Below are 13542 nucleotides of genomic sequence, written 5' to 3'. Positions count from 1 at the left end.
GTACAATCAACATTAGAAAGCACAGACTCCATTGGAACAGTCTCCTTGTTAAACCCAGTGGAAATAAACCCATGGGCCTCGCTTCTACGCCTTTTCCTCTCTTCCAGATTGAGCCCATCTAATTCATCTTCCTCCGGCCCATAATTATTAAAAGAATTCACATTCCCCCCTTCGACATTTGAATTTGAAATATTGCCAACTGTATCACCCGAAACATCCGCCAAATCAGCATTACAATCCCGCTCATTCCCTGCCGCACTACCTGCCTGCTTAGATTTCGGGATAGACTCCTCCGAAAACTGTTAGGAATCATCACTATAGCAGGACCTATTAGAAAAAGAATACCAGACCAGAAAAAATTATCAGAAAACATTTAAAATTTTATGACATCCCCGATTTTAAAATTGCACTACATCTACGATTTACGAGAAGCCGTATGTCCTATTATATAATCACGGTGTTTTCATTACTCTGATAATGTGGGACTTCAGTTTATGTAGACTCTGCATCATAATATCTCATCCTATCTCGTTATTAGTTTTGTTGATTAAATTTGTGCTAGAAACCTCACATTGAGGAAAAAATACAGTCTAGCCATAACTTTTTGGAACAAGGAGTAGGACTCCCTTGAGATTGAGTTCCAAAATGACATTTAAATAATGTTGAAACCCACATGTTCTAACTTCTGGTTGAGCTTAACTATCAGAAATAAGTACATGTTTTTTGAAAGGGTGTGAGTTCCTGACATACGTATAATGTAACATATTATCAGCGGTTTTTTCCGCCGGATGACACTAACTCAAGATTTCTAATAAAAATGCACATAACTATTAAATCTTTCAGTAGAAAAATCACTCATTATTGTTATCATTGGGTGGTTTTTCCGATGAATGTATGCTGCTTAGAGTATCTCCAACCTTTGAAATCCCTTAGCTAAAAGGTGAGCTCGCATACTAAAAATAAAAAAATTTAGCCAACAGCTCGATAAACTCAACTCCAGCCATACCTAACTGTTGTATATAATTTTAGCCAACCTCCTATGGATGGCTAAATTTGTCGAACCTCTACAGTTTTGTAAGAAATTTGTAATAAAATGCTATTTTTAAATTATAGTCAGCCAATATAGTCAATAACATTGAAGCAAAATGTCTTAAATGTTGGAGATGCTCTTGTAATAGATTGTTGTGGACCATTACCTTTTCTAAAAAAAAACACCAAAATAAGTACTCTTTCGTGATCCTAAATTTTTGGACACCCTAGACACAAGTGTTGTTCACCTATATTCAGGATCATCCCTCGATGACTGAGGTGTTTTGGTGTTCCTTCACTCCAGAAAACTGCCCTGACAATCTTAATGTGTTAGTAGTGCAGTAGAAGCCCAAAGTTAACAACTCCTACCTCGTTTAGTATAATCTATTCTCATAGTTGAATGAGTATGAACCAAGTAATCAGCTAGCTAGGCATTTATAACATGAAATTGGAGTCCTAGGTCACTAAGCACTATCAGATATTAGCTAGTGTTGGAGTTTTCAAGGCCAAGCCATTAAGAAGATTGCAGATTTCCTGTATGTCAACAAGACTTTAATCTGTTACCATTCCATTAATTTGCTGGTAAAGTAGCAACTAAGTGCATTATACTACAATCAAGCTTTTCTAAGATGATTATTTAGGTTTAATTCACTTATTTTGGAGATTAAAGTTCCCACTGTAATACTCTATACTTGACTTTTATGTATAAACTGCACTCCTCATTCCCCTGTCATCTTCCACTTAAAGATAGTGTTCATCTTTTTGCTCTCAAATTGACTTAATTTAAGCCATCATTATGTCTTCCACTTAATTCCGTAAATTGCACCGAAATTTGTTAATCCCTTTTGACTTTAGGTGATCACATTGTTAACAAATGCATGCATCTGTATATAAGTGGATCACTAGTTGGCTACTTGGCTTTAAGCAAATGTCACAGATGAAGGAAACTGTGTTTGCTACAAGAATGGGAGGCGGATTTCTTCGGCTTTTGGTGGTGCTACTAGCATTTTCTCAGCTTCTCAGCTTGAATGCTGTTCCTGTCACAAGTAATTACTTGAATTACTGTTCTGACATCTTTCGGTCTTGTTAATTTTCTTGATCATGATGATCAGTGCTTTAATTTTTCTATTTTTGGTGTTCAGGAACGCGAAGTCTTATGCACGACCTTGGCCATGTTGTTTCGGAGGATAATCAGGTACATTACACACCTTATTTAGTTATTTTCCGACTCATGACACGTTCTGATATTGATGAAATCATCTGTTTGATGATAACCAGGTACACAAAGGAGAAAAAAGAGGTGTAATTGGAAGAATGAACATCGAGCTCAACGACTATCCAGGATCCGGAGCTAACAACAGGCATACCCCGAGAAGAGGAGGCTGCATCGAGTGTTGAATGTCTTGTGATGAAGCACTAGTGTGTAGCAAAATATGTGTACTGGTAGCTATAATCAAAATTCATTGTAATGCCTGCTAGAACATTTAGATCAGACCTTGACGTCTGGGCAAAATCAGGAAGCGTTTAGATTGTATGATAATGATGAGACCCCGTGGATAATCGATATCTATATATTTAGTCATTTTCTTTTGTGTCACTCGTCTAAGCAGGATATATCGGGTATGTTTGGTTTGATTTGATTTGGCTCGGGTCTTTACAAGTTAAACTTGTTAGCCGTTTGACTTGTGGTTTTGTAACAGAAGACAAATTTTTGCAGGGTCTAATGTTGTGAATTTGAGTGTAAAAGAGTAGATGTTTATATCCCACATCGAGAAGATTAGTGGAAATGAGAGAGCGCTACAATATTAAAGGGTGACTTGGGCTTGGGTGAAAAGCATGATCCTTCAGGCAGATATTGGGATGTGATGAGTGGTCAGAATAGTGCATATTTTGCATTATGGGTGCTTAGCCCAAAGCCTGTTACGACAATATAGGCACTCTCATATTGAACCAATCTGATCCCTGCCCCATCTTTGAAGCTTAGTACAAATTTTTTATATTTTTGACTTTTTAAATTATATATATTCCACGTTTTCTCAACTTCAAATTGAATTTAACTTTGATGAATTTTAATATTCTGATAAATTAGTTTGAACTTTTTTTTTCTATTGAATAAAAATTTACAATCTAAAATTTTATAAAAAAGGTTAAACAAGTTATGAAATTATATTTATATTCGTTTTAAAAAGATATATAAAGAAATGAGAGGAAACATAAAAAAATTGTAAAGAAATGAGAGGAATTATAAATCCGATTGATTTTTCAATTGGTTAGTTCTTAATAGAGGTCCATTTTTAGTTAATTTCTATTTCTTAGAAATGGTGGACTTCTTGTAATTTTTACTGATATATTTTTGTCCTAAGATTAAAAAACAGAAAAAATAATTTATAGTCGCGTTAAAAAGATGTAAGATGCGCGATGTTTTTTTTGAAAAAAATGCGCGATGTTGTATGTTAATACTTGTCGCCTCTAAAAGAGTAAGATTAATATTTAATGCAAGTTGTGAGCCAAGCCAAATTCATTACAAATCAATCCTTATTCACACACACAAAATCATGCCACTTCCCTCCTTGCACACAAGGTAAACATTGAAGTCGAAACGTAAATTGTGGACAAAAATTCTCAGGTGGTAGATGGAGCATCAGCTGGTGCTGGAGACGGACCATTGTTCTCATTAACCCGTTTAAACCCAAGCTTTTTAATGATCTCATCAGCAATGAGCTCATTAGCGCTGTCTGACGGGTGGTACTCGTCCCAGAACAGATACTTGCTTCTGTCTTTGCACAATGTCGACGCAGGAACGCAGGTCAGGGCTGGCCTAATTCGTCCGAATGAGCAGCATGGTGAATCAGAGTTGTCGAATCCTACAATACGAGAAAATGCAAGGAATACTATTTAGTCTTTAGACAATGAATATGTGCAACTAAATCCTAGGCAGACCAGGGTGTCCTGTAATACGTCTTTTGAAGAATATGTGCAACTAAAGCTTTTTTTTGTGTTGAGAAGTTGACACACCGTATTTTTTAGGATTTTTTATGACATTGTTGACAACATCATAACCGTCTCCAAATCTGTAGGTTGCATTTGGGAGGCTTTTTGACAAATTTTCGAGAAGATTGCTTGCAGCCTTGTTGAAAGCAAGAGCCAAGTTATTGGTTTTCTCTTGGCATTCACCGTTACCAGATATACTCAGAACTCTCTGAAGCGGAATGCAGCCCATAGGTCCTAATCCGAATACCATCAGCTGTCGTGCCCCCAGCGTATGCAAGACCTTGATTCATGGAAATTGTAAAGTTTATATTTGCTTCAACTTATAGTGTAACAAACATATGGTTTTTAAGATTGAGCTTACCTTTAGCTGTGCTCCAAGCGTCTCCATTAAATAATCGATGAAGCCTTCATCGTTGTATGTCCATGAATCGCGGTAAATAGGCATCAAGTAGTTATTGATAAAGTCGTTGCTTCCCAGAGCTACCACATATTGCGATTCCTGGAAGAATTTCTCTGCTGCTGCTGTCCCCAATTTGGCTTTCATTAATTCCTGTGTTCCTTGAAACAGCTCGATTTGCTTGTAGAGTGAGAACCTTTGTATCTGCATTAATTTTGTGTTACCTATATTCGGCTCTTTATCTCCGGTTTAGAAATATCAGTCAAATATCTTGTTTTTAACAACTTACAAATAAACCACCGGTTTCATTCAGGATTCCCCCACCTCCAGAGGCAAAATTCACACCGTTTTCCAGGATCACGTCTTCTGTTAAAGACGGATCAAGAAAAGCCGGTGGCCTAGGAAGCCCCATCTTATCCCCTGCATTCAGAACCAACTGAATGTAAACCACAATGTTACAAAATAAATGTATTATGTTCCTACGAAAATCCTAGGCAGGCCAGTGTGTCCTGTAATACGTCTTTTCACCAAAATAAATGTATTATGTAATATGGACAAGTGCATTGCATACCTATAATATCAGAGACAGTTCGACCATTAGTGAACCTGCCATTAGGCGTGCCATTTCCAAAATCAATGCCATACCAGGGGAGGTTAGCCTTCGCTAGGCTCCTGGAGAGTCTGTCATTGTTACCGACATCTGACAACGAGTCCCCAAAGATGAACTGCACAACTTTGCAATTGTAACCATCAATGCTAATCACTAACAAAGTCACAACAAATGCAAGCTTTACCATCAAAGTCATGCTCAAATTGCTAATAAAACCCGAAAATGCTTAGCCAATAGAGGAACTGAATATGGAATGTTACTAATTCAAGGCTGGATTTAAAGCATGTAGAAAATGTGAATGTTATGTTGAGGAGGTTGGGACTTGATCAACATGAGAGATTGCTCAAAAAGAGACAGAGAGTTTGATAAACCAACTGCCACTGAGTCTAACCTACTGGAGCTAACTTTGATTTTGGCCTTTTTCTGATCACATGTAAGAAATTTGTGTAACAAATTTAAAAATATATTTACATGCAGTAAAATCAAGATGAATTACACTGCAACCAAAACAAAAGTTAGATTGTTTGTTGTGGTAAGTTGCCAACTGATCAGTTACACTTGTTAATTTTAAAGCAAAAAGAATACAAGTTTTATTGTAGGTGAGGGTGGGTGGTATCAGCACTCCCCATGTTCTTTACTGGAACTGCTACAACTTAAAAACTAAAAACTGTTCAGCAGCCGGGAATCGCTATTGACATCAACTAGTTGAGAAACCGCGCGTTGCGGCGGCCTATAAAAAGTATATTAATGATTCAATATTAATATTTGTAAAATGCTAATACTAATATATAAAATATTAAAATTGGACTATAATTCATGGTAAAAAAAAATGAAAATAAATTTCTACACGTAATTAACAATTTAAAGCACGACGAATCTTAATTTTATTTGTGTTTTTTTAAAAAGGTAATCATGTTTTACATTGTCACCTTCCTCCAATTTTTTTTCGATTGATTGTGCACAAAAACATTTAACTTAAATCCGTGAGATAACAGTCTATAACTACCCTTACTTGTAACAATAATACTGTATGAACAGTCTTCACTTAAAAGTTGCTTGAACGGAGAAAACAGATAATGATGAATAATATTTTTCCGTGTACAATGTAAATCATATAAAAAATTAACAACAACAAACATGTCCGATGAACAATAGAAAATATTATAAAAGAATAACCAACAAACATACATCACTAATAGTTAATTTATTGATATCATCCATCAATATCATGTCAAGACTATATTTTTCTCTCGTGTTTGAATTTGTCGATTCCCACATAATGATCTATAACTACTTTTCCTTGAAACAACATTTATTTCGTATAAACATTTAAGGGTTAATTATCTAGTTGGTCACTGAAGTGGGCTTAATGTATCAAATTGGTCACTGAACTCAAAACGGTATCAAGATGTTCACTGAAGTGGCCATAAATATCAAACAAGTCACTTGAAATATAAGTTCAAGCACTAAAAATATTATTTATAAAGTTTTACACATTATTTTTGAATGTTACCAAAACCAAGGAAAAGGTTATGACTTCTAATATTTATGATAATATATTTAGATTTTATCAAGTTTATTTAATATTTATTTTTAATTAAAACAAAAAAAAACTATATGATAAAATATAAACAATAAATAAACTTGATAAAATCTAAATATATTATCATAAATATTAGAAGTCATAACCTTTTCCTTGGTTTTGGTAACATTCAAAAATAATGTGTAAAACTTTATAAATAATATTTTTAGTGCTTGAACTTATATTTCAAGTGACTTGTTTGATATTTATGGCCACTTCAGTGACCATCTTGATACCGTTTTGAGTTCAGTGACCAATTTGATACATTAAGCCCACTTCAGTGACCAACTTGATAATTAACCCAAACATTTAATACTGTATAAACAGCATTCACTTATCATTGTAGAAGAACGGCACCACCGAGTTGGAAATCGAGCAAGAAAATTATCACCAGAAAGAGGTAGGGTTGTGGTATAGAGAGAGAGTAGGTTGTGTTTAGATGATCCAAAACCCTACAAGGCTACAACCTACATGGGTATTTATAAGTGTAGAAAAACTTGTGTGTTACTCTTTTCCATAATTAAATAACCCGAAACAAAATCAGATTAAAACTTTCAAGCTGCTATATTCCATAAATAATCTGAAACAAAATCAAATTCTGAAACTTGCGAAAATTTCAGAAAATTAGAAAAATAGAACAGAGCGATGTGAGAGGCGCCACCTACACGCCCCTCGCTTCTCCTTTATACAGAAACAAAATCAGATTAAAACTTTCAAGCTACTATGTTCCATAAATAATCTGAAACAAAATCAGATCCTGAAACTTGCTTCTAATATATCCGAAACTAAAAAAAGTAGTTCTAATTTTTGATATTTTTTATCCAAAAATTTCAGTTATATAGAAACAAAATCAGATTAAAACTTTCAAGCTACTATATTCCATAAATAATCTGAAATAAAATCAGATTCTTGAACTTGCTTCTAATATATCTGAAACTAAAAAAAGTAGCTCTAATTATTGATATTTTTTATCCAAAAATTTCAGAAAATTAGAAAAATAGAACGGAGCGATGTGAGAAGCGCCACCTACACGCCCCTCGCTTCTCCTTTATATAAGTATATTGATGATTGACATTGTTACTGCGGATTCTTTATGCTAAATGATTAAAATATAATATTAAGATATTAACATTAAAAAATAAGGTAATCTTATTTAAGATATTGACTCTGCATCGACTATAGTCCAGAAACTCAAAAGGCTAAAAACTACTTCTTCTGTCCCTCTCATTTTTTTACTGTTTTTTACACTGCTCGACACACACTTTAATGCGCATATAAAATATAGTTATATAACTTATTTTTTAAATTTTTTTAGTATAAAAATATAACCATCAAATTTTTATTCAGAAGAAAAAAAAAGTTCAAAATAATTTATCAAACTACGTTTTACTAGAGTATAAGAATGCGTGCCGAGCACTCGTTACCCGATGTAAACAAATGAGGGGACATAGGGAGTAATTTCAATAAAGAAGCATGGAATAGTGGCAACGTAGGCAATAATGTGAAGGACCTTCAGGTAGCTCTAGGGATGACAGTTTTACCCGACCCGATGGATACCCGATCCGTTCCGACCCGATTGGGTCTACCCGAACCCGATTTTTTTGGATCTGGATCTTATTTTTAGACCCGAAAGAGTTTGGATCTGGATCTGGATCTCAGGTATTCCGAACCGAGACCCGACCCGAAACCCGAAACCCGATTTAAACCCGATCCGAACCCGAAACCCGATAAAACCCGATACAAAATATTATATATATATATATATATATATATATATATATATATATATATATATTTGTGTATATTATGTGTTTAATGTAAAGTATACATATTGAAATATTATGAATTATTAGGTATGAATATTAACATTTTACTTAATTTTATATGCCCAATATAGAATTATTATTCATTTCATCAATATTTTTCTCAGTTATTGTGCATTAAAAAATCTAAATATAATAAAAATATAAAATATAAATGATAAGTTGAATGATTGTATACAATTAAGTTAACATGTTTCACGTGTTTATTGTATTAGACGAAACTTGTAAAACCCTTTTTTATGTTCCTAAATTTTAAAAAAATCAATCATCACATTTTTTTTATAGATATATATAATTTTTATTTTTATCTAATTTTATTTTTTAAATACCCGAATTAGATCCGAACCCGAACCGAAACCCGAAAAAAGCCGACGGATCGGATCTGGATCTTCATTTTCCAGACCCGGACCCGAACCCGAACCGACCCGAAATATAATGGATCGGATCTGGATCTTAAGAAACCCGATCCGACCCGACCCGTTGCCATCCCTAGGTAGCTCCGGACTGTGATATATCTGTTTAATGAGAATCGAAATTCAGAGGGAGTAAAATTGGCGAGCGTCAGGCATTAGGGAACCTGCTGCCCCTAGGCATGCCATTCCAAAATAAATGCAATAGCAGGAAGGAAAGGAAAAAACTAAAAACAATTGTTCCGCAGCCGGGAATCGAACCCGGAGAACCAATCTCCCGCTATCCTCAATTTACATTGCTACTGCGGATTTTTTATGCTAAAAGATTAAAAAATAATGTTAAAATATTAACTTCATAAGACAAGTGACTTTTTTGCGAGCTGCATAAATACATGAATCATAATACCTTTTTTTCTGAGAAAGTACATGTATGACTAACTCTTAAACGGAGACATTTTTCTTTTTAAGTTTTATCACATTGTTCTCAAAAATAAAAAGTTTTATCATATGAGGGCGCACAAAAATGTTGTTCGACACAAAAACGAGGTTCCTACAAATTTTTCCCCAGCCGGGGATCGAACACGAAGCACCAATCTCCCACAAATCAATCGAGGTTTGACATTGCTACTGCGGATTCTTTGTGTCAACTCATTAAAATAATAATATTAAAATATTAATTTTAGGAAATAAGTGATTTCTTTACGAGCTGCATAAATAAATGTATCATTATACTTTTTTCCGAAAAGTACATGTATTACCGACTCTCAGCCAAAGAAGTTTTAGGGTGAGTGTCTTTTATAACCACTTTACACAGAATGCTGTATAAAATGATCATGTGCGAGAAGAGTGCCCTAAATGATCACTCACGCATTCACTGTATGCATGTAGAAAACAAAAAAAATATGCATTTGTGATATGTGTATCTGGTATTGAATGATCACATTCACGCATTCTCCACATGGGTATGCCACCAGTCATGTGGCCCACCTGTCATTCTACGGTATTTGCATGCTTTCTCATTTGGTTAACTGTTACATGTCTTTGCTTAAAATAATACAACACAGCTCGGAGGCAATTGAGCAGAGTGAATGCGCATTTGCTCTATGCGTATTCTTTACATTTTTAAAACAAAGTGCACACGCATGTGTAAGATGCGTATTTGAGTGGGTAAAATGAACACTTTTTCCGTATACGGTTATTTTGGGCACATGACCCCTGAAAAAGAGTTATTTCTGGCATTTTCTTGAAGTTTTATCACATTGTTTAAAGAAAAAAATAATAATTTTATCATGTAAAGACACACACTTGTTATTAAGATCTAAATTTTATTTAATATTAATGATAAAATAAAGTAAACGAGATAAATTAAAATTTTATTATAATTAACATGTTTTCAGGACAAACATCGAAATTCAAAAAATAACATAAAAATGTCAGTATAACAAAGAAGTTATATATATAAATATTATAATTTTATATATGTTAACATTACATCTAAATATTTTTTATTTAATTATTTATAAATTACAATTTTATTATCCGTAACAAAACCCCGCATCCAGATGCCGGGACTCGAACTATTCTGGACTCACTTGGAGTAGGATGATAGAAAATCTGATCCGATGTATACTCAATACATTTCGATTCAATTGAATTTTACCAAATCAAATATTTTAAATTTTGATTATTTTCTAAATTTGAATGTGTTAGATTTGGATATTAGGTATTAGGTGCAGCAAGGCTCGAATGTTGAGGAGGAGTGATGATATTTATAAGTTATTGATATTTTTTTTTTGCCACATAAGTTATTGGTATTTGATAATACAAATTTATAAATTAATAGTTTCTTTTCGAACAAGACGAAACCTTCAAAGCCGCAAGCAAGAAGATGACGCGTCACCTTCTCAGTCACAAGCACACATGCAGACGCAGTATTGAACTTCACCACAGTATCACTTGAATAACCCAAACGAAATCTATCCCCATTATCCACACCCCATCTCCACCGTCCACCTGTACAATCCAACGGTCTATAACCCCAAGTATCAGAAACCATATCCAACAAAACAATAAAAACACGACGCAACACACTCCCACCACAAACACTACACAATGGCCGCTTCAATCGCCCTCAAGACCTTCACCGGCCTCCGTCAATCCTCGCCGGAAACCACCGTGCAGTCCCACCGACCCACTACCCTCTCCTACCGCCCCCTCCGCATCTCCGCCGGTAAATTCAGCCCCAAAGTCACTGGCCGAAATCTTCGCGTTGCTGTTATAGGTGGTGGCCCAGCTGGCGGCGCAGCCGCCGAAACTCTCGCGAAGGGCGGCATTGAGACTTTCTTAATCGAGCGCAAGATGGACAACTGCAAGCCGTGCGGCGGCGCGATCCCGTTGTGTATGGTGGGCGAGTTTGACCTGCCGTTGGATATCATTGACCGGCGAGTCACGAAGATGAAAATGATCTCACCTTCGAATGTCGCGGTTGATATTGGGCGGACTCTAAAGCCGCACGAGTACATAGGAATGGTTCGCCGAGAAATTCTCGACGATTATCTTCGCACCCGAGCTTCTGACTCGGGTGCGAAGGTAATCAACGGCTTATTCCTCAAGATGGATAAGCCAGTGGCGAAGACAGCTCCGTATGTGATTCACTACACATCTTATGACGGGAAGTCTGGGGTGGCCGGGAAGCGAGAATCTCTGGAAGTGGACGCCATAATTGGCGCCGACGGAGCCAACTCCCGCGTCGCGAAACAAATCGGCGCGGGAGATTACGAGTACGCCATTGCGTTTCAGGAGAGAATTAAAATTCCTGATGATAAGATGACGTATTACGAAGATCTCGCTGAGATGTACGTTGGTGATGACGTGTCGCCTGATTTTTACGGGTGGGTTTTCCCGAAATGTGACCACGTAGCGGTTGGGACGGGGACGGTGACTCACAAGGGTGATATCAAGAAGTTCCAGCTGGCAACTAGGTTGAGAGCGAAGGATAAGATCTTGGGAGGGAAAATTATTCGGGTTGAGGCTCACCCGATTCCCGAGCACCCGCGCCCGAAGAGGCTATCCGACCGTGTCGCCCTGGTGGGCGATGCGGCTGGATACGTTACAAAATGTTCGGGTGAGGGGATTTATTTTGCGGCCAAGAGTGGGAGAATGTGTGCCGAGGCAATAGTGGAGGGATCGGAGAATGGGAAGAGGATGGTTGATGAGGCGGATTTGAGGAAGTACTTGGAGAAATGGGATAAAGCGTATTGGCCGACTTACAAGGTGCTTGATATATTGCAGAAGGTGTTTTACAGGTCGAATCCGGCCCGGGAGGCGTTTGTGGAGATGTGTGCTGATGAGTATGTGCAGAAGATGACGTTTGATAGTTATTTGTACAAGAAGGTTGCCCCGGGGAATCCATTGGAGGATATCAAGCTGGCTGTGAATACTATTGGGAGCTTGGTCAGGGCTAATGCTCTTAGGAGAGAAATGGACAAGATTAGTGTATGAACGACTTGATTTTTCCCAGCATTGTTGTTTTTATGTGTTTTTAAGATGACAATTGCAGTCTCAGTGTATTATATTTTCACTCTTGTATAACTCGTTTCAATCAAGCAACTTCTGCAGTATGGAATGTGTAGGATGAAAGTATGAGTAAATTGCATTTTCTCTTGATCAAGATACATTTTTGAATATCATGCTACAGAACATAAAACAAATTACAAATGAATGATTGGTGAAGTAAAATGTGCAGACCATCTAGTAGGGGCGAGGAACAGGTGGGATGGCAGCAGCTGCTGGAGCATTGGAAGTGTAGACGAAAGCTGGAATCGAGTACAGGTTCATTGTCTTGAGTAGTCTTGGAGAACGAAGATTCGTCCCGGTTTTGCCCTTGTTCACATCAGTTGGAATGTTGCAGCTCTTCAATGGCGATTTCTCAAGAAAAACCTTGCATTTTGTCAGCCTCCATCCCTGTTCAAGCTCTGCAGGTGACAATGTAGCGAAGTAATAACCTTTTGCATCAGCTGGCTTACTCAGTATAGAGAATGGAGCTGTTTCGTATCCTTTTTTGTCCACAGCTAGGCATGTTAGTCTCGCTATGGCATCTGCAATGTATCAGTCAATCATTTAAGTAACTAGAGATCAAGTAGAAATATTAATAGGATCAAAGTTACAAATAACTGGCATATGTACCTTTGATCGGAATGAGTTGAGAGCCTGTTTTGCAATAAATAATCCCTTGAATGCCGATCACCTTTGTTAAAATCTTTTCTGAGCTTGATTTCAGGGAACTCTGGTCATTATCAGTAGCCGAAACAAGCACCATTGAGACGAGAAGCACGGAAAATGCAAGTGACAAGCTCCTGCCGGATGCAGCCATTCTGAATTGCTTATGTAAGAACTTGAGTATGTGCCTGTGTACTTGTTTATGCTTTGAGTTATGTTGTGAATTTTAGGCCTACTGAAGGACCTTTTTATAAGGAAATTGTTAAACCAAATATGTCTTCGTATCTGATATGGCTTGCCACTAATTAGGCATTGGAAAATCATACGAGTGCCTAAGTGCATTACTTGTTTCCACGATGTATATGGTACTATAGCAACTGCTAATAATACATTCTAGATGTTCAACGAAGGTGGTCGAGAAATATGGTGGATAGTATAAATGTTTCCAATTGATTTGAAATATTATTTTTCAAATTTCTTTA

The 13542-nt window shown here is 36.4% G+C and overlaps 4 protein-coding genes and 1 non-coding gene across 5 annotated transcripts; 3 read left to right on the top strand and 2 right to left on the bottom strand.

Annotated features, from left to right (window-relative positions):
• The first annotated feature begins 1890 nt into the window (after window positions 1–1890).
• LOC108195450 (uncharacterized) lies at window positions 1891–2626 on the top strand. Its single transcript, XM_017362414.2, has 3 exons — window positions 1891–2075; window positions 2172–2224; window positions 2308–2626. The coding sequence occupies exons 1-3, from the start codon at window positions 1904–1906 to the stop codon at window positions 2425–2427; spliced, it is 345 nt and encodes a 114-aa protein (XP_017217903.2). The 5' UTR covers window positions 1891–1903; the 3' UTR covers window positions 2428–2626.
• A 260-nt stretch (window positions 2627–2886) lies between these two features.
• Window positions 2887–2992, top strand: LOC135148118 (small nucleolar RNA Z279/snoR105/snoR108). Its single transcript, XR_010286011.1, has one exon. It is a non-coding gene; the product is annotated as a small nucleolar RNA Z279/snoR105/snoR108 (small nucleolar RNA).
• A 537-nt stretch (window positions 2993–3529) lies between these two features.
• LOC108195309 (GDSL esterase/lipase At1g74460) lies at window positions 3530–5351 on the bottom strand. Its single transcript, XM_017362266.2, has 5 exons — window positions 4989–5351; window positions 4707–4837; window positions 4382–4621; window positions 4045–4300; window positions 3530–3893 (listed from the first exon to the last, which is right to left on the bottom strand). Exons 1-5 carry the CDS (start codon window positions 5221–5223, stop codon window positions 3652–3654), a joined length of 1104 nt encoding a protein of 367 aa, XP_017217755.1. The 5' UTR covers window positions 5224–5351; the 3' UTR covers window positions 3530–3651.
• A 5539-nt stretch (window positions 5352–10890) lies between these two features.
• Window positions 10891–12462, top strand: LOC108195887 (geranylgeranyl diphosphate reductase, chloroplastic). The gene has a single exon (XM_017362897.2). The coding sequence runs from the start codon at window positions 10955–10957 to the stop codon at window positions 12341–12343; it is 1389 nt and encodes a 462-aa protein (XP_017218386.1). The 5' UTR covers window positions 10891–10954; the 3' UTR covers window positions 12344–12462.
• On the bottom strand, window positions 12196–13374 carry LOC108195014 (protein SEED AND ROOT HAIR PROTECTIVE PROTEIN-like). Its single transcript, XM_064081031.1, has 2 exons — window positions 13028–13374; window positions 12196–12939 (listed from the first exon to the last, which is right to left on the bottom strand). Exons 1-2 carry the CDS (start codon window positions 13212–13214, stop codon window positions 12593–12595), a joined length of 534 nt encoding a protein of 177 aa, XP_063937101.1. The 5' UTR covers window positions 13215–13374; the 3' UTR covers window positions 12196–12592.
• Window positions 13375–13542: the final 168 nt, after the last annotated feature.

Source organism: Daucus carota, chromosome 7 (assembly GCF_001625215.2).
Source record: "Daucus carota subsp. sativus chromosome 7, DH1 v3.0, whole genome shotgun sequence".
Lineage (NCBI taxonomy): Eukaryota > Viridiplantae > Streptophyta > Magnoliopsida > Apiales > Apiaceae > Daucus > Daucus carota.
This window is presented reverse-complemented; position numbering and strand designations above follow the sequence as displayed.

What these genes read in the sequence shown, in the direction of transcription:
- LOC108195450 (XM_017362414.2), top strand. Translation starts at nt 1,904, where the DNA reads ATGCATGCATCTGTATATAAGTGGATCACTAGTTGGCTACTTGGCTTT. An exon ending in GAATGCTGTTCCTGTCACAA is followed by an intron (nt 2,076 to 2,171) that starts GTAATTACTTGA and finishes TTTGGTGTTCAG; the next exon opens with GAACGCGAAGTCTTATGCAC. An exon ending in TTGTTTCGGAGGATAATCAG is followed by an intron (nt 2,225 to 2,307) that starts GTACATTACACA and finishes GATGATAACCAG; the next exon opens with GTACACAAAGGAGAAAAAAG.
- LOC108195309 (XM_017362266.2), bottom strand. Translation starts at nt 5,223, where the DNA reads ATGACTTTGATGGTAAAGCTTGCATTTGTTGTGACTTTGTTAGTGATT. An exon ending in AACTGTCTCTGATATTATAG is followed by an intron (nt 4,838 to 4,988) that starts GTATGCAATGCA and finishes TTCTGAATGCAG; the next exon opens with GGGATAAGATGGGGCTTCCT. An exon ending in ATGAAACCGGTGGTTTATTT is followed by an intron (nt 4,622 to 4,706) that starts GTAAGTTGTTAA and finishes AAATTAATGCAG; the next exon opens with ATACAAAGGTTCTCACTCTA.
- LOC108195887 (XM_017362897.2), top strand. Translation starts at nt 10,955, where the DNA reads ATGGCCGCTTCAATCGCCCTCAAGACCTTCACCGGCCTCCGTCAATCC.
- LOC108195014 (XM_064081031.1), bottom strand. Translation starts at nt 13,214, where the DNA reads ATGGCTGCATCCGGCAGGAGCTTGTCACTTGCATTTTCCGTGCTTCTC. An exon ending in TCAACTCATTCCGATCAAAG is followed by an intron (nt 12,940 to 13,027) that starts GTACATATGCCA and finishes GATACATTGCAG; the next exon opens with ATGCCATAGCGAGACTAACA.